The sequence below is a fragment of the Tenrec ecaudatus genome, chromosome 17, assembly GCF_050624435.1.
Source record: "Tenrec ecaudatus isolate mTenEca1 chromosome 17, mTenEca1.hap1, whole genome shotgun sequence".
Lineage (NCBI taxonomy): Eukaryota > Metazoa > Chordata > Mammalia > Afrosoricida > Tenrecidae > Tenrec > Tenrec ecaudatus.
This window is the reverse complement of record NC_134546.1, coordinates 62,404,531-62,429,279: the sequence shown is the minus strand read 5'-3', so window position 1 is coordinate 62,429,279 and position 24,749 is coordinate 62,404,531. Positions and strand designations below refer to the sequence as shown.

Sequence of the window (24,749 nt, the reverse complement as noted above, 5' to 3'; positions counted from 1 at the left end):
TCAATTAAAGCACAGGCATTTACATGGTGTAATTTCCCTAAATTGCCAATGAGCCCCTTTAGACACAACCAGTGTTCAAATTGATTTCCGCATTGATTTTGGCTGAAGCTGATAAATTTCTGCTTGTTAGTTAATTTTGCAGAAGACTTTGTACTGCAGTCTCGAAGTGTTCATTTAGCTGATGGTTAAAAGAGGAGTTATTTACAGAGGCCGCTCCTGTTGTTCTGAGATGGGACAATTCCCCAATCATCTTTTACTTTTAATTTTTTAGGCTTCAGTATACCAATCAATAGGTGATTGAAACTGATTAAAACTTATCCAACCAGCTGCCTATGGCAGTTTAATTAGAAGCTGGATGATTCTTAAATTAAAGTTGTCTTCTTTTCATTGCATAGCCATCTTCCGGAAGAGTAAGGGACTAACAGTGCTGAAAACCTGAAGTTTGCCTTTGTTAAAGCACCCCGTTAAATTACTCAATAGCTATTCCTAAAGTGAACTCAACAACAGACACAGACTTTTACCTTTAGAAGGATTAGAAATAATAATATGCTTACTTGCCAGCCAAGGGTTTTCTTCCTCAGGCAAGGGGATTCATGGTGGTATGATGTATGTGAAAGAACAGCTGTTTTGATCTAGATCGGATTTTATAAGCATGATGAATGCTTGAGCTTATCTTTTGAACACTGCAGTCCTGTCATGATACCCGGTGTCTCTTTCCCCTTAAGCCATCAGCTTTGAATTTATATCTTCTCCTCTGTTTTGAGATCTTGATTTAAATAGATCAGAAGCAATTATTCCCATGAACTACATGTTGACTCTTCAACAATACTCCGGGCAAGATTACACAAGAAAGGTTTTTGCTTTTTTTCTTCCTTCAGGAAAGCTTCCCCGCATTCGTTTTGTCTAGTGTGCCACAATTTCTTGAGTTTTTAATGGAAATGGGTTGATATTGCCGGCACAGGGGACCTATTACCCCGGTGCTATAGGGAGGAAGGGAATGTGTGGCTCACTCTTCAGAGGGCATTTACTCTCTTGACCCACTAGGGTACTGTTTAGTGCTCTAGAAGAGGTAATTTAGCAAATTGCACCCTAGTGACCTAAAAAAGTTAATGCAACTCTGAAAAGTGAGTCATTCAATCGATTTTTCCCTCTTGCTTTTTAAAAATCAAGCCTGGCCGTATCCAGAGAGCCTTGACGGCAGCTACAATGAGAGGACGGGACACAACCAGCTTGTGCTTGCTCAGACGAGGCGTTCAGGGCTGGCCGTCAGACTTGGCTTCAGAGGGCCTGAATCCAGCGTCCACCAACACTACCAATGGGGATTTGCAAGCAGCCATTAGCTTTGCGAGTCTTGATTTCCATATATGCTAAGTGGAGTTGTTAATATGTAGCTCATAATTTTTTCTACAAATCAAATCGCTTCTGTAAGTAAAAACAAACAAACCAGAAAGCACAATGGACTAGTAATTATTAGTAGGAAGGGCGTCTTCTGAGATAGCCATTCTGAAATCTGATTTTGGAAAGTGACTTATTGCCAGCTTTCCACCAAGAAACCGTGAGTAGGAATCACATTGCAGGCGAGCCATTTCTAGCTAGTTAATCCATCCCATTCTTTCCCGTGTGGATTTCCTCACCACTGCATTTCTTTCTTTCCCACCATTGGGCTTTCTATCTCTTGCCTTCCAGTTTTGCTCATTACGGTCTTTCAGAACCGTTGATCCAAAGATCACCAACTGTGGCTTCCTGGTCTCAGAGACACTTAGATCATTAGTAAAGACATTACTCTGGCTGGTGTGGGGAGTGCAGAGGCTAGAACCAGGCCGCATCAGTTTGGGGAAGAATGTGAAAACAGGAACGGTCACATTAGCTTTGAGGTAAGCGTGGGAGTAAGAAGGGTGTGTGTAATCAATGTAAGCAGAAGGCAGAAGAAATGATAAAACGTAGGGTTCCGGTGGTTTTTCTCTAACGGGAAATTCTAGCCTAGCCATGATTCCGAGACCATATATTAGGTTGACTTGTGAGCTGGGTATATAATGAGCATTGTGAAAGAGCTGTTAATAGCTGTAACCTAATAACATGTTTTATTTGACACTATGCTTGAAACAGTTCGAGGGGCTGATCCACACATTATTTTGCAATCAGTAGTCAAGCATCTGTAATGGGTTTTAGGCAGAAGGAAGGTTGGCATAGACTGCTACTTGAACTAGTACCGTTTACATAAAAGCTTCTTTGTACAACTGCTGTTTACTTTGGATTTCCTATTTTAACAGCTAGAGCCTGGCTAATGTGTTTATCTATTATGGAAGGCAACAACTGTCAGTGCTGAGTTCCCTGAAACAATTTCAAATTTTTTTCCTGTGGATGGCTACTTTAGTTTATAATTCCAAAGCCTGGCCATTTTTCCCAGACATATTGGTAAAATCCACTCCCAGAGAAAACCTGCCAAGTAAACATATCTTTAAAAAGAACAAGAAGCAAAATAAAAATCAACTTAAATTCTTAAATCAGCATGTTTAACAAAAGTTCAGGTATTGGATATAGGAAAACATCACACTTTTCTTTTTTACTAATTGGAACAGTAATGGTAATAAGGGATTATGAAAGCAAAAAGGTAACCATGATTTATACACAATAATAATGTCAATATAATCTCAAGACAGAATTAAACGTGTATTCTTTTCTAGAAAATATCTGATAGACTAACTGTGGTCCCTGGGCCACTTTTGGACAAACCTCAGTGTTATGTCCTGTCTGTGTTATGTTAGACGGGGTTCTCTAGAGAAACAGGACCAGGACACTTACAGACAGACAGACAGACAGACAGACAGACAGACAGATAGATAGATAGAACATATGAAATAAACAGCTAATTAATCTATTGGCTCAGTGCAACTCAATTCTGTGAGACAACTAATACACTGGCAGTCCTTCATATCGCGAGGGCTTCCGGGTACAAGTCAAGGAAGCAGACACCTGAGTCCTCTATAGAGCAAGTCAGGTGATCCAGCCGCAAGCAGCAAACAGCATGGCAGGTCATCAATAGTCAGCCAGATAACGGTCTGACAGTCCCCAGCTCAAGCGATGTTTTCACCAGTAGCATGGCAAAGGAGGTCTTAAAGGAACCTCAAACTACAGTGACACAGTCCATGGGTTGGGTGTCCCACAGGTAGTGTAGCTCACAAGTTGAGGCGGAGAACTAGCTAAGGCAGTCACACACTGTTCTGATTATCAAAGAGCAAGAGACAAGAAAGGCGAGGCTCATCGAGTCATTTATCTCTCCACCCTTCAATTAATCCCACATGTGTTCACTGGCCAGGTTAGCACAATGAACCTACCTGTCACAAATGTGAACGGTGATGTGATTTGACTTTTTCAAACGTTAATAATTTATCTTCAACATGTTTGCCTTATCTATATGCCATTTGCATTATTGTGTGCTGTTAAGTGCAGTTCATTCAATACTGATTCACGGTGTCCCTGTGTGAGAGAAGAACTGCACCATGGGTTTTATGGCTGTAATAGTATTTATTTTATTTTTTAAGCAGCTTTATTGACATATAATTCCTGTACCCCACAATTTGTTGGCTTAAACATTTTAAAGGGTTGTGCACTCATTACCAAAATCAATTTTAGAACATTTTCTTCATTTTTTGGTACTCATTAGTTCTCCATGTTCCCCAACCTCCCTGCTCCATCCCTAAAAAACTCTTAATCTAGTTACTGTCTCCATAGACTCACATGTCCTGGATTTCATCCACGGTTAGCTTTACATTTGGTTACGGAGACATGTCATTGCATTCAAAGGTGACATCCAAGGGTTTCTTAATTCTTGTCATGTAAGATTTTTGTGTTGTGTGTGTTTACGTGTATACATCTACACACACACGCACACACACACACATTAGGCAAAGAAATGTTCTCCTTGTTTTATGCTGGCTTCAGGATCATCTAGCCTGACGGTCTTGGTATAATGTAATACAATGAACTCTCAGGTCCCTGCACTCAGTGTATCATCACCTCATGCAGCAAAACAACCACCAACCCACAACAGCCAGTTGCCGTGAAGTCAGCTCTAACTCATGGTGACCCATGTGTGTTGAGGTTTTCCATGTCTGTGGCCTTGGAAGTACATTGCAAAGCCTTTCGACCCAGTCTTTCCATCAGTAGCCACGTGCTTCACTGTTTGCATCATCCAGCGTCTTTAATTCCCACCCCTCCTTTGAACTGAGAAAAGAAAATTCCAAGTTGGAGAGAAACTTCCATCCGGTTATTTTAAACTTATCATAAATTTAGAGTTGTATAGCAGATGTAAATGTGGAAATGGGTGATTGTGTTTCAGATTGGACTTAAATGGATGCCATATATTTAGTTTTGATTAGGAGATAGATTTCATAATTGAATCTGGCTAGAGTCAACTCTTAACTTTCCATGCTAATGAGAATTAAGAGGTGCGCCTGGAATTAAGATGGATAGCTAATCAAAAATCTCATTTTAGATAATAGCTGGTCTCCTCCCTATCAAACTTTTTGCCATAATGAAGCAGATCTCAGAGAAGTTTCTCTCACCGTCTCTTCTCCTCAGCCCTGCCCCTGGTGGGCAGCCTGGAGATCGGTGTGGCTTTGAAAGGCAGAGGAGCAGGGAATTCAGAATATGCCCGCTGTGAGATCTTTCTCTGAATAACCCAGAACCGATTTTTTTTTTCACTTAGAAGACCAGTGCTAACACTAAAGCAAAGTATAGTGACAAATGCACTTTTCTGCATTTATTTATTTATTTGCTCGGGGAGTAAAATAAGCATCACATTCTGTCATGCTTTCATGCTTACCTAGAGTATGACTGTCCCTTTCTGGTGATTGGTTATGCCTTTAAGCCAAGTCTTAACTAGTGCTGCTACTGTTTTAGTGACTGCATTGTTTTCTTAGGTTTCTCATCCATTCGTGTTCCTCTTTTGCTCTAACCCCTTCTGAACTATGTATGCAAGAAGCAGAACTTAAGTCAGGGGCATTTGTTCAATGTTGTATCTGAAATGCCCTACCCTCTTCCCTGGATGGGAGATGTTCTATCATTTCCATGTTCCTGGTTTGCTATGGTGATGAAAAGTCAATATACATGCAAAATACCCTTGAGACCCTTGCTCTGAGAGATAGAGAAGGGAATCGCCTTACTCATCTTGGTCGCCGTTCTGCTTTCAGGGGACATTCATAGCGTTGTATCAGACTGCCCATGTGCGATCATCTGAGCTCTTACCGTCAGATCAGATGTCAGTCCCTCCACCCTCGAATTATATCCTATCTCAAAAGCAGCTAGGAAGCACAGATGCTCTCTACAGCAAATTCCGCTTATAATGCAAACTAGTTTGATTCGAACATGTTCAGAAATTAATATGAAGGATAGTGCTAGCATAGGAAGTAGACGCCTACTTTAATTGTGTGAGAGCTGCACAAGCTTTATCAGAAAATATATGATCAGCTCTAGGTTATTTATTTTATGAACAGGAGTCAGCTGGGACGGTTCCTTTCTGTAAATTCTCCTAGAATTTGAAATTCTAAGCACAGATAATGTCAGTAAACATTGGAAAGTACAGCTGCAGTTGAGCCTAAGCGTGACGTACATTTGCGTGGGGGTCCAGATGTTGGGATGTGAACGCAGGTTGCTTCTCCCTCATGTCCTGTGTGGATGTAGGACTTAGAAACATTTCACTTTCAAGTTTTTCTTTTATTTCTTTCCTTTAAAGATTCCTGTAGAAATTCTATTATTTGGACTTATGTTCTTTTTATGAGTTCTCATTAGAATTTAAATAAAGGCGAGCACATCTCTAAGCTTGTATGTACTCTGGTTGTTTCAAAGAGGGGATGATCTAATCTATTGCGTTTGTCTCTAAGCATTGCCTCTGAAACGTGTTTTTGAACACCTGCCCGGCATTTCATTTGGCAGTGGGACACATCAAGGACTCCCTTCTCCTGGGTCTGTTGTTGGCTTCTTCTCAGTATGTCTTCATCCCTTACTGGCTTCTTCTCAGCCATCTGACTGCGAGATTTGGGAGACCGTGGGCTCAGTCCCTCGGAGTTCTTCTTTCTCTGTTGAATGCCCTTCCTCGGTGTGCTTGTCTATCCCTGTGGCATTACATATTATGCACACAAGAACTGATGAAACCTAGAGATACAGCCCCGACCTGAGTCTTGAAATCCAGGCGCAGATCGCATTACCACTGAGATTGCTAATGTGTGCAGGTCATGTACGAGCATAAGAAGCTGCGTTGCGTTTGTAGCAGATGCACTAGTGACCACTGCGCCTCTTGGATTCTGATGAACGGCAACCCTGCAGGACACACTAGGACTGCCCTGCAAGGGTTCCACAGCTGTAGGTCTTTAGGGAAGCAGGCGTCTAGATCTCTTCTACCGTGGGGCAGCTGCTGGGTTCAAACAGCTGACTTCCCGCTTAGGCAAGTGCCAGGCACTTTAACCACTGCACCACCAGAACTCTGTGGATGTCTTTTAACCATCTCCAAATTATCCAAAACTAAATTCTTGATTTCTTCAGAAGTCTCCCTCAGCTTTGGAAGCTCGTCTGCACGTGCTCATGGTAAAGCACTCACTACCCAGACTGGCCTACCGTCCTAATAAGCCGCCTCCAGCCCCGATCCCATGGGGCCGCTCCGCCTCTTGCGTAGCCTCCCGCTAGCCTCCCAGTTTCAACCCTTCCTTCTTTCTACCCACGAGTCAAAAGTTACCCTTCTAAAGTATAAACTCCCTCCCCAGCGGCTTCATATCTCTCTCAAAATAAAACCCAGAGTCCTCACTGTAGTTTAACACAGGGGTCCTCAAACTACAGCCCACGGGCCAAATGCGGCCCGCCAAGGACGTTTATCCAGCCCACCAGGTGTTTTTGCCCCTTTTTTACTTCAAAATAAGATATGTGCAGTGTGCATAGGAATTTGTTCATAGTTTTTTGTTTTTTAACTATAGCCCGGCCCTCCAACGGGTCTGAGGGACAGTGAACTGGCCCCCTGTTTTAAAAGTTTGAGGACCCCCGGTCTAACTGGTACTATATACCCTGTCTTCACATTACCTCTAGGATCTCATCTCCCACCATTGCCCCTCTGGTTTATTTTACTTCTGCATAGATATCAAACACACGCTTGTTTCTTAGGACCAGTGAGCGTAACGTTTCCACTGCATGGAATTCTTTTCCTCCGGATATCCAACTGGTGTGCTTCTGCACTGCTGAAATATAACTCAGTCAGTGACAAAGAGAATCCTGGAGCCTTCCCACCTCCCAACTCAAAGCACAATATGCTCCTAGCACAGTACACTCCTTACATCCGTTAACTTTATTTTTTTTTTCACTTCATTTTTCCATGGAGTCAGTTCCTACTCTTGTAGGACAGAGTTGGCATCATGTATGTTTATTTGATTATGGTCAATCTGCCCTATTAGGAAGCTGTTTGGTGGGCAGAGACTGTTTTGTTCTCTGGTTCTTTAGTCATAGCGAGGCACTCCCGCTGGCACAGGGGCTAAGCATTGTGTTTCTAAGCAGAGGCTAGCAGTGGTTCACACCCTTCGGGTACTCCTTGGGAGAAAGGCTGAAGCTGTCTGCTCCCGTAGTCTCTGAAAACTTATGGAGCAGTCTGCTCCGCCCTGTAGGGTTGCTGTGAGTTGAAATTGCCTCGATAGCAGTGGGTGGGTATCCGCAACACCTCGCACAGTGTTTGGCAATCAGGAACACAGTAAGTATTTATTAGATATATTCTTATCTCATTGAAAGGGAGACTGTATTACATGTGATACTAAAAATTGAAGCTACCGCAGTGAACAAACTAGACCTCGACCCTGCTCTTAGAGCTTAAACTGAAGACCCAGGCTCTACAGCAAGGGTTGACATAATAGTTTGATAATTTGTTCTCGGTTGTATGGCCTCGGCTCCAATGCCTGGCAACTTTAGGTTCTAGAATAAAGTCCCCGCCCTCTGCCATCATCAGCACTATCTTCGTTTGACTCCATCGCTGTGACTATGTCATACTACCCCTTTTCACGGAGCATTTCCTTTACAGGCATGATGTCCCTTAGAAAGGATTAGTCTTTTCTGATGGCATGTCTGAAGTAAATGAGCAGAAATCTCCCCATCTCGCTTGTAAGGAACATTGCTGTTGTATTTCTTTGAAGACTGACTTCTTGTTGTCCTGGCAGTCCACTGTATCTACAACATTCGTTTTCAGGACCACAGATCGAGTGCATCGAGTCTTTGTTTTCCTTTTACTTGTCCAACTTTCTCATTCGGGTGGGGAATTTGAAGAGACTCTGACTTGGGTCAGATACGCATTAGTCATCAAGAATGACATCTCCAAATCTTAAAACTCTAAAGAGGCCTTTTGCATGAGAGCTCCCTAATACCAGGCGGTGTGGTGCTCGGTCTCTTGATTGCCTCTTCCATGGGCCTTGATTCTTGATCCAAGCAGAATGAAATTGCTGACAACTTACGTTTTTCTCCATTTAGCACAATGTTGTTTATTGGGCCAGCTGTTAGGATTTTCATTTTCTAAATTCAAGTGTAATCAATGATCTTTATCAATAAATGCTTCTTGTCATCTTCATTTTAACAAGGAACATTTTATGTCATCTGCATATTGCAGATGGTTACTAAGCCTCCTCCAATCCTGATACCATGCTCTTTTTCATATGGTCCAGCTTCACAGAGTACTTTTTCAGCATGCAGTTTGAAATTAGAGTTCATGATATAATCAGGTAAATAAAGTATATGGGAGTGAAGCTAAACAATACTCAAGAGAGCTAATAGTTCATAATAGAAGTATGTAGAATAGCGTAGGCTGTGCTAAAATGATAAATTAAACCACAAAGTAGGGGATCTGACAGATGGAATTTAAATTCTTTATTTCCTGATTTCCATCTATAACATTTGTGATATTCTGAGTTAAACTCATTTTATGCTTGGTAGTAGAAAGAAAGCAAGGTTTAATTGAGAAAACTCAGATTTGGTTTATAACACACATACTAGGGAGATGAGACTTAAATAATTTTTCTATAGTATCTCAGGAATTGTTAGTTATCCATTTATCCCTTTTTATTTCTCTCTCCAATGACTCAATTATTTATGAACTGATAAATATTTGATGATTTACCAAGTATTGTGCTAGTGTGTACACTTTGTGGAATGAAGTAAGAAGTGTGGTTCAGAAACCCCGGCAGTGACTTGGGAACCAACACCCTGTCTGCCTCCCTCCCGTCCCCTGGGCTAGACAGGCAGGGAGTACAGAGCGCTTCCTGCTGGAGAGATGAAGCCGTGAGCTTCTAACCCTCTGCCCTCGATCCGTTCTGACGCACGGCCACCCGACATGGTGGGCTCGTCAGGGTTCCCGAGGCTCTGAGTCCGCCGGAGCAAGCAGCCTCAGCTTTTCCTCAAGGAGTGGGCACCGTGCAGTCGGCGGCCGACCTGCCACCCCTGCCCGCCTCGCCTCAGTGCTGGGCCTCACCCGCCTGGAGACGGGTTGAAAACTTCGCAAGTCTTGAGTTGTGCTCTAGAAAGAGGTGTCCATTTAGCCCACTTAAACATCCCCAATATGCTTTTCCTAAAATACTCAACCATAGTTCCAGTTTTGGTTTTGCTGTTGACCAAATAGGTGAGCTTGGGCAAGTCATTTAACCAGGCTCATGGGCACCTCAGTTGCCAAAGGAAAGGGTTAGATCAGACAGTTCTCCGTGTTCGCTGCGGGCCCAGTGAAGTCTCTGTTTCCATTCTCCGCCAGCATCACAACTTTTTGGCCCAGTCATCTGGAACCCTTGATTCCAAATGAAAGAAGGGAAAGAGTAAGAAAGTCCATGTCATAGACATTTTCTTTTGCTGTGCTCTTTGTTATTTTAATTGTTCAAAATGTTTTCTACCAGACGACTTACCAGTGGTTCCTGTGGTAGAGTGTGTCTGCGGGTGGTGTGCTCGATGGTGAAGGCTGTTCCCACTGGTCCCCGAGGGCGTGTGCTGGGCACCACCGCAGTGGACCGCTCGAGCACTGAGCCCTAGAAATATCTCAGAAAAACGCTTCCCCCATGCACTCAGAGAACAGGTAATTACGGTGGCGACAACAAACTCATTTGAAGTGTTAGCTGTTAATTAAAACACTGCAGAGGTGGATAGTTGTCTGTCGGTGTAACCAGCGCTTCCATTCAAACTTCATTAATCACTTTACAGTTAATGTGCGGAGGAAGGTCAAGACAAGTGAGATGCAGTATCCACTGAGAGTAAACAAATGCCTTTTCTCCAGGTAGAATGCCATTGGCAAAGTTAAGGGGAGCATTCCGCTCAGACGCCTGGCCCTGCCTTTGTCAGCCCTTGCTCCTTGGTGATTCCATGTTAAACCGGGGCTGTCACTGCTCGGTAAGCCCAACCAGGCAGCCCTCTGCTGCTCGAAATCCAACCCAAACTTCCATGGGTGAACTAGCGTGCATCATCATTTAATTATCAGGCCGCCCCCCTTTAATCGCTGGGAAATAGGAAACCTTTCTTTGGAAAAGAGATCAGCTTTCTTGACAAGCTAATTACGGGGAGGTATCAAACTGTCCGGTGTGGAGTATGTTTGCATTCAACTGTCCATGGATCATGTCCTCATGGGGGCCCTTCTCAAAAGTCCAGGTGTTGCTCGTTGCCCCGTGTAGCAACACTTGTTTCCACAGAATTGGAGTCTGTGTCTGTCTATGCATTAAGCAAGGTTATCGTTATATTTCAGACCTTAGTGTTTCCAATATATAGTGCTTTTTATTGAAATTGGAAAAATCCTAAATATACAGGGGGAAATTTATATCACTAAATCGTATATATTTTATTAAGTATATACATGGAGTAAATTAACTGAATTTCTTCAAGTTTTATGTGAGCCTAGCGCACAACTTCTGTCAGACATTCATAAATCAGAGCTTGTATGTCAACTGATTACATGTATCTGGATAGTGAGTGAAATAATGACCCCAGATGTTACCGTATGCAGTGTGAACGTGCGCTTAACATAGCTAGGAAAGGAACACCCACTTACTCTGCAACCAGTACAGCGGAAGGTTTCCATTTAACGTGTATCACTTGAGCATAATTTAATATTTACAGACTTAATAGTATTCAGGACATCATGGTTGGAAAGATCAGCAAAAAGGCAAGGTTTAAGGAAATGGATTGGCACAGTGGCTGCAGCAGTGAGCTCAAACATACAGTGATTACGAGGATGGCACTGGACCAGGCAGCGCTTTACCCTGTTTTACCCCGTGTACCCTTTTAGGGTCACGAAGAGTCAGAGCCCACTCGGTGACACCTACCAATGACGACATCCACTCGGATGCTGTTAGTTGCTCTCCTGCTGGCCCTGGTGCATGGTGACCCGCTGTATAATGGAACAAAATCTTTCCCGAGGCGGTTCTTTAAAGGGCTAGGTATTAATTCTTCCAAACAAATTTGCTGCTTTTATACTTTTTGGGCTTGTAATAATAGTGTTAGTTTATGTTGTCTGGTTTGTTTTGAAAATTTTTAAATAAGCCAAATTGTATCTGGATAATGGTCCCAATAAGCAGGCTGTAAAATATGTGTAACCAGCCCTGGTGTGGTATAGTGGGTTACGAATTAGACTGCTAACTGCAAGGTCAACAGTTCAAAACCACAAGTTGCTTCACAGGAGAAAGATGAGGCTCTCCGCTCTGGCAAAGATTTACACTCTCATGAGCCCACAGAGACAGTTCTGCCTTGTCTTGTAGGGTCGCTGCTCTGAGTCAGAATCAGTTCAATGGCTGTGGGTTTTGAGGGGTATTTGTAGAAGCCCTGGTGGCACTATTGGGAACGTGTTGAGCTGCTGACTGCAAAGTTGTTTCAAATCCACCAACCACTGTGCAGGAGAAAGATGAGGCTGGCTGCTTCCGGCAGGGTTTAGACTTCTACTCTTCCCTATAGGGTTGCTATGAGCCAGAATTGACTGAGCAGCAGTGGGTTGGTATTTCCCTTCTATTTGGTCATTTGAGTTTCTTTTCTGAAATGCACACAGACATGCAGGGTGGATAGGATGGGAGTGGGAGGTGGGTAGTACAACAAGCCATGGTGGTGCCATGAGTTAAGCCTTGGGCTGCTAATCAGAAGGTCATCTATTCAAATCCACTAGCACTTAGGGGCAGAAAGATGAAGCAGACGACTTCTGTAAAGATTTACAGCCTCAGAAACTGTTGGAAAGAGTTCTGTTCTATCTTATAGAGTCACCGTGAATCAGAGTTGACTGAGGAGCAGCGGGTTTGGTTTAGGGAATGCATGTCTACATACCTACATCCATTAAACACATACGGTCTTGAAAAGTACTGGCATTTTCCTTCTGCACACTCTATTTTTAACTTTAAAACTGAGTGTATTTTCAGTCTGTCATATAATCTGTCTTTGTCTTTTGCTTGATCACTTGAACCTCCCTGTTTTTGAAGTGCATACACACACACACACTTACAGTGATGGCAGCTTGCATCACACATATAATTCTGTGGTGAATTGTATGAAGTAATATTTTAAGCCCTAGATGATTACATTAGTTTTGAGATTGTTGATGAAATGTAGGGATGTGTCTTAGCTGCATACATAACGAAAATAAACAAAAGAAAACCCTCATTGTCTGTGGCTGTGTGCAGTGCTCGGCATAGTGCAATCTCCAGGACTCCCCAGTACACTACACACAGAGGCCGTGTATCCCGAAGGTCTGCAGCCGGGAGACCTGCATTAGAGGTCTCGTTCTGTTACTGCTTGGTTTGTTCCACTGCTCATTGTCTCTCGGTTTCAAAGTTCTCATCGATAAATGCAGAACAATCCTGCCAGCATGACCTCAAAGGGTCGCCATAAAAGGAACCACTTTGTAAACTACTAAGCTCAACAGAAGTGCTGCTAATGTGACCTGTGTTCAGGGGAGTCCGTCCCTTGTAGCCTGTTGATGTGGGCGTGTTTGGACTTACACGTATGTCCTTTAACACTTTGTAAACAGTTCCGTGGTCCCAAGTGATGTTCTTGTGTTTTTCTTTCCACAGAGCATACCATGTCCCAAGTGGGAAAATACTAGCTGTAAAGGTAAGTGCTGGATACGTGTATGCAAAGTTTGATGTTCACCATTTCCTGCTTCTCCTGTTAGCATGAGTCACTGGAATCTTCCAGAAGGAGAAGAAAGGGCTTGAGGTTCAGGTGGTAGGTAGTGGAGGCTATGTCCTTGCTGGGATGTTCATGCCCTGGACCGTATGGCAAGGATGCCTTAAAACGGTCAGTCATGCCCCTTGCATTGTAATTCTTTCTTTTTCTTTTTAAAATTATTTTCTTGGAGACTCCTACAACACTTACCACAATTCATACACACATCCATTGGGTTAAGCACATTTCTACATTTGTTGCCATCATCATTCTCAAAACGTTTTCTTTCTGCTTGAGCCCTTGGTATTAGCTCTTCATTTCCCCCACCTCCACCAGCTCATAAACCCTTGATAATTTATAAATTATTATTATTTTGTCATGTCTTACACTGTCCGGTGTTTCCCTTCACCCACTTTTCTGTTGGCAGACCCCCAGTGAGGGGGTTAAATGTAGGTCCTTGTAATCGGTTCCCCCTTTCCCTTTCCCTTTCTGGTATCACTACTCTCATTATTGGCCCTGAGGGGTTTATCTGTCCTGAATTCCCTGTGTTTCAGCTCTTAACTGTGCCCATGTACATCCTCTGGTCTAGCTGGATTTGTAAGGTAGAATTGGGATCATGATAGTGACTTGGGGGGCGGGGGGACAGGCATTAAAGAACTAGAGGAAAATTGTATGTTTCATTGGTGATACTGCACCCTGACTGGCTTGTCTTCTCCCCGCGACCCTTCTGTAAGGGAATGTCCAGTTGCCTACAGATGGGCTTTGGGTCTCCACTCCACACTCTCCTTCATTCACGCTGATATGATTTTTTGCTCTTTGATGCCTGATACCTGATCCCATTGACACCTCATGATCACACAGGCTGGTATGCTTCTTCCATGAGGGCTTTGTTGCTTCTCAGCTAGATGACCGCCTATTTATCTTCAAGCCTTTAAGACCACAGATGCTATATTTTTTGATAGCTGAACGCCATCAGCTTTCTTCACCACATTTGCTTATGCACCCGCTTTGTCTTCAGTGATCGTGTCAGTGCCAGGTTGATAGAACAAACTGTTCTTGCTTTGAAGGAGTATTGAGTATAGGCCCAATGTCCATCTGCTACCTTAATACTAAACCTGTAAATATATGCACATAGATCTATTTCCCCGGCATCATATATAAATATGTATGTATATATTTCTATATGCAGTTAGAAGCTCAGTAATCATTCTCTCCTGAAATGTGTCCAGTTGTCATTTCATTCTCCTCCTTTGTACCCTCTTGGGTCAGGCTCACATTACCCCCATCGTACCTTCTGCCTTTTTCTTCCCCTGTACACCATTTACTCTGTCACAGAGCAGAGAAAAGGAATCCCAGAGAACCCTGTTCCCATCCCCTTGCCCCGCTCATTGTCATCCTCAAGAATCCTATACAAAATACAGCCCAAGAGTTCGCTTCCCTCTGACCATTGAAGGTATCTCAGATACCAAGCAGCACACACCCACCAAGAGTCAAGTTTCAGATAATCCCAGGGGTGTTCTTGGCATTTACCTGAACTATATTGTTCTTATTTCCATCCTAGCATTATCCAGCCTTATCTCTGCCAAACTCCAAATCTCCGTCTCGCCATGTCACTGTACCTTTACCCTCTGACACAGGCTGTTGGTCCTTGATCTTCCCAGCTTTTCACATTAGTTTTCCTTGTGAATGCTGGTTTGAAGTGTACCTCTAACTGAACCCTTTGCTACATCACCTTCTTCCATAGTCCTCACCCCAGTGAACCCCACTTGGACACTGGACTCCCAGCTAACAAACTGGACAGTCCTGTCTCACTCCCTACATGGCCAGGCTCTCTACCAACGGGCTCCTTTACACCTTTAAAGACACGCTGCCTGCCTTCCCAGTCTGCTATCTCACAGCATGCCCTCCAGCTCTACTCTCCAGGCCTTCCACAAGGAAAGCGTGTATGTTTTATGCTATAGTGACAGCTACTATGTTCCAGGCATGATGCTACTATTATTTTTACACCTTAAAACCACAAAGCTAAACCTGTGTATTTTAGACTGGAGTAAGGTGAGACCCGAAAGCTGACTTGCCCAAGGTCATGCATTTGGAGAAGCAGGCTATGACTCCAGTTCTCATGGCCTGTCATCCACCTTCCTACGCGTTACTTCCGCTATTAATCCCTCTGATTATCACCTCTCATCTCAAGCTCTGTCTTCTTGAAGATGCCCTCTTCGCTTGCCCCAGTGGGAATGCAGTCTCTTCCCCTAGTACTTGCATCGTACCTCTAGCTGCATCTTCATCATACCTGGGAAACGGAAAAGTGGAGAGATGAAATGGCCACTGGTTATACTGTTCAGTGAGGCCCACCAAACCTAGGGCGTGGATCTTCTGATTGTTGGTGTGGTCCCATATCCAATGCCTAGCATGCGTTACGCGGCATCATAAAGTTTAATTTTACTAGTTTAAATAACTTGGCGGTGAGGAGGTACTACAGATCTCCAACCAGGTTAAGTTCACAGAATTGCACAACTGGAAGAGCCCTTACAGGTCACCTACCCATCTTTTACAGAGGAAGAATGTGAAGTCCCGAGAGTTCCGGCGCTAGTTCCTATAGAGGCCCGGCTCCTCACTCGTCTTCCCCAAGTTCACTGAATGCAGCTTCAGTTGTTCTGCTTTGGCACTGAACTTCCTTTTTTAGACCCACTGAGTTCCCCTTCCACTCAAAAGACACTTCCACAAACCGGAGCACCAGTATCATACCTGTGCGATATTGTGCCTTTGATGTCAAAAATCTCAAAATGTTGCCTATAGTCTACTTGCTAAAGATAGTCAATTCTAGGTTATTGACTCAAGAGAGCACTAATAGATTATACAGTTTATCATTAATTGGCCTTGCGCCTGTATTGTAAATGTTTTCATAATTTCATATAGTTTTGATTATATTTTACCTAAGTTAACAACCATGATCATTTAGCTGGACTTGTCAAGGAACCAACAACTCTTTCTATAGAGCAGTAGAGGCAATTTTAAATAAAGGACACATTTTCAATAAAGCTGTTAAAGTAGAGATTTAAATTTTACATTCTACTTGACTCAATTGAAATATGGAATCTGATATTAAGTATTAATAAGAAGCAAACAAAAAAGTTGCAATTTATAAATATACTGAGCCTTACACTATGAGCTTTAATGTAGTAACTATCATATTCATCTTTATATTCTCAAATTTGTTGAAGTTACATATGAGGTGCTCAAATGGAATTGAATAAATGAATGATTTAAGAGCAGATATGACTATTGTGATTAAAGTTTGTTTAGCCATGAGCTTCCTCCAAAACCAAACCCATTGCCCTTGAGTAGGTAATGCATAATGGCCCTCTCGAACTGTCTGCAATCCATTTCTGAGACTAACTGCTTGTGGGAGTAGGAAGCCCCATCTTTCTCCCATGAGGTGACTGGTGCTTTTGAACTGCTGACCTTGCAGTTAGCAGCCCCCTACGAAACCACTGTGCCGAGGAAAATCTCCCATAACTTAGCATTGATCATAGGCTAATAAAAAGGAAAGTACCAATTCTGTTGTAGTCAAAGAATATACTTTGTATAGAATCTGTATAAAGATTATACTTTTCATAATTTTTGAAGCTCTGTTATTAAATATATTTAAATTTCACTCCCTTATTGTAAAATGACCATCTTTGGATGTGGTAATGTTCTTTGCTCTGAAATTTACATGGTCTAGTATTAACCTAACCTCTCCAGCTTTGTTTTTACTAGCCTTACCGTGCCATTTGACTTTTAACTTATTGTGTCTTTATATTTGAAATGGATTTCTTGCAGACAGACAGCATATAACTGAGACTTTTCAACCGGATGCAGTCCGCCTTTTAACTGGGGGGCTTAGAGCATTTGCATGGCATGCGATTGCTGCCGTGGCTGGGTTTAAACTGCCCTCGTGCTCTTTGTTTGGCTGTTATGTCCTTTAACTTAGCATTGTTTATGTTCAAGTAATACTGTGCTAGCTCATAATAGTATTCATTCGGTTCTCTCATGCTAGATTTTAGGTTTCGTTGTTGTTGTTCTTTATCTTTTTATTGTAAAGTTTACATAACAGTTTACCGAACTGTTGGTTTTCCCCTCAGCAATCGATTCATGTTTCATTCGGCCATGATTTCCGCCCGCACAATGTAACAACACTCTTCTGCTTCCTCCTGGTGTTAACCCTTCCATTGGTCCCCAGTGCCTGGCCCTTCTTTTCCTCCGAGCTTTATCGCTGGGCACAGGCCGCCCTTGGCTCTTGTCTGGTTGGCCGTTCCAGTGAAGTGCGTGCCTGCCGCCATGGATGTGTGTTCACCTCGTCGATTGGATAGTTAGAGGGTTTGTGCAATTAGCATATATTTTATCTATTCTTATTAACAGTTTTATTGGCATTTAATTCACTTGTCATACAATTCAGTAGATCAGTCATATTAGGAAGAGCTGTGCAGGAATCACCACAATCAACTGTAGAACATTTCTTCTCTCTTGGACTCTTTGTTATGAGCTCCGCATTTCCCCCCATCTCCCTGTCATCCCCCCAGGAACCATGACTCCAGCTACTGTCTCTAGAGATTCACCTACCCTGGGTCTCGTTACAGGTTATAAACCTTAAAATGCATTGTTACTAGTTTTGCTTTAGGGAATCATTTATCCTTAAAACAATTAAAATAAGAAAAATGTATTTTATATTTACATACATATCCCACTTACATTTACATACATGCTGTAAATGTAAATGGGATATTACATATGTATGTAAAAAGGATGTAGATTATATATGTATATAAATGGTATGTGTGTGTGTGTGTGTATTTCTGGTGGCATAATGGTTACAAGTTGAGCTGTTAACCCTATCGTACTGTAGGGTCAGCAGTTAGAATCCACCAGCTGCTCCTTGGGAGAGAGATGAGGCTTTCTACTCCTGTAAAGAGGTACAGCTTTGAAACCCATGAGTGCTGTGCTACCCCATCCCTTGGGTCACTGTGAGTCAAAATTGGCTCGATGGCACTGAATGCACTATATCTCTCAGCATGCTTAGTGTTGTCTCTACCTTCTTTCTATATAGAGTGTAGTTATGGTCATTGTATGAATGACCTTAGCCCACTCCTCACTTACCAATAGGGTTAGGTGCCAAAGGCTCGGTCATTATTTGAAAATTGGTATCAGAAAAAAGTGATAGATGACCCATTAGATCATAACATGAAGGGTGACTCCATCATGATGTAACTGATGTGACTGCCAAAGCTCATCATCAGCCTACTGTGACATCCCTGAGAACCCCGGCCTCGCCAAGTTGACGCATAGCCTCAACCATCGCGGCCAGCCTGACTCTTGTCTAGCATCATGGCATTTGTCACTACCAAATGAATGTCACTGGTGCACAAAATAGTTGGAGAGTAGATTTTTTCCTGTCGCCATAAATGCAGGATGCTGGGTAACTGGATAGTGATACGTGGCGGGCAGGTGACAGTTTTACCCCGGGTCATTTCAGCGTCTGTTTCTATTCCAGTCCCGTTTTCCTTCCTCTTTCACACTTTATGCTTTTTGATGTTCCAGTCATTGCAGCTAGCATACATGCTAAATAATTTTGCATTCTTACAAATACATTCTTGACCTTTGTTCTAAGATACTGCGTAGTGATTTGGAACCAATCCTTTTGAGGTTTGCTTTTAAACTGTATTCCAGAAGAGTAGTCCAGTGGTTTAGCCTACAGCTGATTTCGCCATTGCTCAGGGAGTGTTCCTGTGAACCCTCCTGAGAACGAGGCGGATCTGCGGCCTGCACAGCCGCCTGCACAGGGACTCTGCAGTCCAGGGCGATCTTCAGAGACGTCTCCCCTGGGTCACTGTAGAGGTTTCTTCCTGCCTTGGGTAGTTGTTTTCCTGGCATGCACATGCTGATGATTATTTGGGGAGCCCTCTGCAGCCCCTTGGAGTGCTCTTCTTCTGGCCCTCTGCCTGGAACCTGGAGCTGCCCTGCCCCTCTCAGACTCTCAGTTCTGTCTCACAACTAAGGGCATGGTCTGAGCTCTGCCTGTGGTTCTCTCCCTGCACTGGGTCCTGGGAACTGCAGGGAATCCCACTCCCTGCCATTGAGTGCATCCTGACGACAGCGACCGCGCAGGACAGAGTAGAACTGCCCTGGTGGCTTTCCCAGACTGTAAGTCTTGGCGGGAGTAAAAAACCTCATCTTTCCCCTGCTGGGCAATCATAGAGTTCATCTTACTGCTTTCCATCTTTCAGGAATCGCTTTGCTGTCCTGGTGAATGTCTAATGTCCGGAAGCCTGTTGAGCGATCTTCCTTCTTTCCTGATTTCCTGTCACACACAGTCTCTCTCTCTTACCCTTTATCACTTGCTCCTCACTTGCTCCCCAGTCTGTTCCTTTGGGCTCCTCTAGAATTCTCTGTGTGCATGTATCTCTTCTCTTACCAAGTACTGCCTTGTGTTTCATTATTCGTCGACAAGATTATATTGAAATCTCTTTCCCAGGGAACGTATTTATCCTCTCGTCTTACTCATTGATTTGTACCAAACCTTGCATTTGGGGCCTAGCACAGTGTACAACATAAATTTGTCTAGGTGATCCAAGCCTAATTTGTTGAAGGACGGAGTGAATGAATCTACTTTTGTTCTTTCACTCATTCATTCATTCATATTTTGAAATGACATCTCAGAAGCAGGTTCAGGTCACATACAAAATATGCCATAGTGGTCTCTGTATGGACCATTGCCCCACCCAGAATGCTTCTTAGCTTTTTTTATATTAAAGGGTGAAATGAAAGGTTAAGAGTTAGAAGCACCTTTGATCTCTCCCTGACCCTCTTCTGACTTTGTGTGACTTCAAGCATGTCACTTAAACCTCCCAGTGACCTCAGCTGTGAAACAGGGCTGCCTGGTGTCACGGAGGGTTGGTGAGAGCAACAAATCACAGTCCTGGTCTAAAGAGAATCACCTGCCAGGCCCTCCTGCCCACATAGAATGAGAAGTGAAATTTAATTTCCACAGCAAGTGGTCCACACATTGAATGTCTGGGGGAGCAATCATATGACAACCTGCAAAAATATGTTGCTTTTCTCTTCCTACTAAAAAATCTACATTTTAGACAAAATACTGTTGAATTTTAGACCCCCAAAAGCATATTGTAATGTATCTTAAAAAAAGAAAACAGTTGAATTTGGGGGAGAATAAAGATACCTTGAATTGGATCTTTATACTACCGGATTTAGAACATTTCTTGCCTCAAAAGGGAGCATTTCGAAATGATGCTCATCATGTTCTAAAGATAATTATTTTATAATGGCTGTATGTAACTCAGGAAATGTGCTTCTGTGTGTGTGTGTGTGTGTGTGTGTGTGTGGTTTTAGCGTAGGTAGACAAGACAATTGCAAATAAGTGGAGCAGAAAACAAATAAAAATACCGTTAGCCATCTTGCAAACAGAACCTTTCCATGCCACTTGTGCCTTCTGTAAAATCTTTTCAAATCGTAATGCTTGGAGGACTAATACATTTCTCAAGATTGCTTCCTTCCTAATTGGGGAGTAAGCTCCGCCTCGCAGGATCGTCCTGCTCCCTGTTCGTAGCATGTGGACTGCTCTGGGTTCCTGCTGCTTTTCCACAAGCATTTAAATGGACCATTTGATTAATCATTTGTACACTGACTGTAATCCTCCCAAATTTCCTTTCTGAGTTGTACATACTGTGGAAGACAATTATGTCGCCACAGATTAAATAAGTGAATTAAAACAGAATAGCAGCTTAATTTGACCTGTGATTTTGCTCCCCGTCCCTTTAGAGGAGCGGGTGCCACTCGAGCAAATAGATGAAGTCATCCATGACAGCCCGTGATGAATTGCCGTATTTATACTGTATATTTTAATAGCCTCACACTAATTTAAACTGAGCACAGAGTAAATTATAATTCAGGCACTTGACTGCTTGTATTTAACTTGACAACTCATCCTTATTTGTCCTGAAGGGGTGGGGGCGCAGCAGAAATGCACCCAGGTAGTTCCATGCCTCACTTAACCCTTCTCCAGGAAGAGCGCCGGGTGCAAGTGCGCCCCGGTTTGAACAAGGTAGCTCTTCCCAAGGAGACAACACCCCTCACAAAGGAATGGGACTTGTTCCTTTTCAGTATTTTTAAACTCTCTCACAAGAGGGAATGCCCAGGGGAAGGAGAATTAACCTTCTGCCCGAGGGCCAAGCCCCCAGACAAGAGCAGAGTCTTTCAGCAGATCTGTGTGAAGGTGGGTTTTACTTCCCCCCTGCAGTCCCAAGGAATCGCTTTTCTTACTAGGCCTCCATCTCGAAGTCGCCTCCACTGGGAGGGACTGTCCAGCAAACACCAAGCATGACGAAGACCTGGTCGAGCGCAATGAGAACCACATTTGAGGTCAACATGACCCTGTTCATTAAAGCCTGCAAAACCCAGAGCCTGTGTGAGGCAGAAACCCATCAGAGAAGGACAGCTCCAACATTTCCCAAGAAACCAGGCCATAGGAAAGAGGGAAGACTGGCACCTTATGAGACTTAGAGAAAAAACAACAGTCAGTCCTGTCGAGTTCCGGCTCTCACAGGTTTCACCCAATGGTGTCCATGTCTTTCATTTGAGTTTCAGTTGTAGAAATCCAGCAGTCCCCTTCCTTCCTTCCTGTCTAGAAAGCGATCATTTAGAATGTTCATGGTTGTAAGGACCACTTGAATTAATCCCACGTCACTTACTGGGTCCGGTGGGAAAAGAAAAATGTGCTGGTTGCCGGGAGGCAGAATGAGGCCTAAGACTGACCCCTGGTCCTTGAAGAGCTCGTGCTTGGGCGGAGAGTTCTGATTTCAGGAGATGAGCCATACATTAAAGGCAGACCGTGCTAAGGAGAGGTACGCTGGACCAGAGCTGGCCGTGAATTCTGATGGAGGACTTTGGGCTGAGCTTGTGGAGACGATGGCAGTGGGAGACACGCTGGATCCTCGAAGAGAGCGAAGGGTTTTATAACCTGTAGCTGCAGTGGAGAGAGGAAGCACATCCCAGCAGAGGGACCAGAAGGAGCAAGGACCAGGAAGTGGAGGGAAGCCCCGAACATGCATGTGGACCAGGAAGAGTCTCTGATTCCCAGTGAGGATTGGGTTTAGGAGGACAGGTTGAGTAAAAGAAAGTGTTAGGAAGTGGAGCTACTAGATAGAAGAATGAGCCAGATGTCATGCTAGAGCTTTAACTTTTTATTGAGGACATGGCATGGGGGCCACATCTGACCACCAGCCTAAGGCCAGTTCATATGAGACAGGTCAGACATGACACCGCATGTCCCTCCCACAGCACTTTACTTTTCTGCGGGGTTTGATAAGCCCTCGCAATGCCCGCACAGAGCTCACTGACTACTCATGATCGCGGAGGTTTATTAGGGTACAAACAGGTTACATTTCAGGATCAGAGCCAGCAGCTCTCCAGTCAGGAGTGCCTCTTCTCAGCCAGACTCTCAAGCATTGCCACTCTCTGGCCCCTGGCCCCCCAACCACAAAGTTCCTTGAACTCTGCCCAGCTTGGGAGACCCTCAAGCATGCCACTCTCTGGCCCCCCAACCACAAATTTCCTTGAAGTCTGCCCAGCTTGGGCAAATGTTGCAAAACTCCTTTGATGCCCATAAAGGTCCAATGGGCTACAAGCCAGCCTCTTTTCCTATTTTCAGCCCCACCGCCACCTCTGCCTTTGCCACTTCTCTATGAATGGATGTCGGTCCAAATAACACTCTGCCTTGGCTTTTCTTTCTTGATGGTCATGTAAAACTCTTCCCAAGTTCCTGCTTCTGAGATGACTTCCATTATAACCAGCGGGATGACAAAACTGACCAATCCCCATGTTAGAGTCCCATATACCTTATTTACATGTGCCCAACCAGTCATTTGGTGGATGTTACCAAGACTTATGGCTAGAAGGAGCCATATTCAACTACACCACAGATTTAGGCCATGGGAACTCGGTCTAGGTTCTTGATTAAGGCAATTATACGTTCTCAGCCACAAGTTTGGAATTAATTCCAAGATGGTGGCTAACCATGTAGAATCTTGTCATTTCTAGATTGACAGCCTAGATGTACAATGTAGTCATACTACTCTGTAAATGTGCATTTTTGAAACAAGTAAGTGACTCTCAAACTTACTATGGATTTGAAATCACTTGGGAAGTTGTTTTAATACTAGAAATGTGGGCCTAACCCCAGAGATTCTGATTTAATTGTGCTGGGGTTAGGCTTGTGTATCAGGAATTCTTTTAAGTGCCCAAGGAAATTACAATGTAAGACTAGACTTGAGGACTACAGCTTTGATGTAAATAATAACTTCATTCCTTGTAGCAGAGTTTTTTAAGGGTGAGAGATTCCCTGTATGTGACATGGTGGTATGAAGAATAGCTATAATATTTTATGGCGTAGAATTCAAAGCAGTGGGTGGATTTCTTATGTTTTATATGGGAACAAAGCGTAAGTGAATATTGTCGGCAAATGACTATTGATTGGGAGAGATGTGTAAGTGTTTCTGGCAGTTTTCTATCACACTTAAAATCTAGTTTAGTGCCTGCTTTTATAATAACCCTAAAGCAAACTCTGGATAGAAACTGGTTACACCTTATTTTTCCTTTTCAGCTCCTCCCACGCCACCAATGGATGTCAGAACTACAAAATGTGTTTGAGAATGATCCTTTTCTTTCCTAGATCTGAGCCGTCTATAACTTTTGATTATTTTTTCCATCATGCGTGTATATATATTCTTCTTATAATATAAAAGGTTCATTGTTGAATGCTTGTATCCAGACATTTTTTAAGTCAGAAGCTTCTGCCACAAATCCTAAAACCTGGCAACTTTTTTTTAAATACAATCCATACATCAGTTGTATCAGGCATATTTGTACATATGTTCCTGGTAAATTTTTAATTCTCATCACTACCTTAAAATGTTTTTATTATAGTATTTTTTGGGGTGGGGAGAGGGAAACAAAAATGCACCTATGAATTGGTTTTGCCACAGTGCCAAGTGAAATTTGAACAGTTGATGGATTTGTTTCTTACAAAACAAGTGTTTTAAATGAATGAGATTTTGTTGTAGGTCAGTTTATAAATAAACTGCTTTGCTACAAGTCTGACCCAGTGGTTGGTATTTTACTGAGCGGGCCAAGACTGGGACTCAACACAGGCCACAGGGTCCCTTGGTTTTTATCTTCTCAACAAGAAGGATGTTAGATTAAGTGATTTTAGAGTTTCCTTCAAGCGATAACATTCTATAGCAATATTAGTAAAGAAATATTACCCAACTGGAAGAATATTAAAAAAAGATTTATTAAGAAAACTCTCATTTTTCTCATAAGTGAAATCTCACTTTAGCTGTGACTTTTATTCATGGTCCTTCCCACACTGAATCACAGACGGTTCTTTTTTTAATGGTCTGAGGGTCATTCCTATCTTCCTCTTCTGAAAATAACCAACGTGGCCAAAGTCGGGGTATAAATGAAGAGTGTTAGAACTTAACTGACTTTTAAAGCCTTTAATGCTGACCTCGGAGCCCTGGCTTTCTCCGTGGCTCCATCAATCACGACTGGACCGCCGCCCC

General features: G+C 43.1%; 1 protein-coding gene across 2 annotated transcripts in view; it reads left to right on the top strand.

Annotated features, from left to right (window-relative positions):
* The window catches only part of MAP2K5 (mitogen-activated protein kinase kinase 5), a 288,293-nt gene that overhangs the window by 99,386 nt on the left and 164,158 nt on the right, over window positions 1–24,749 (top strand). For both annotated transcript variants that reach the window (XM_075535636.1, XM_075535635.1), the window contains exon 9: window positions 13,041–13,080. In XM_075535636.1, the coding sequence (XP_075391751.1) occupies window positions 13,041–13,080 (40 nt within the window). The remainder of the gene's footprint in view (window positions 1–13,040; window positions 13,081–24,749) is intronic.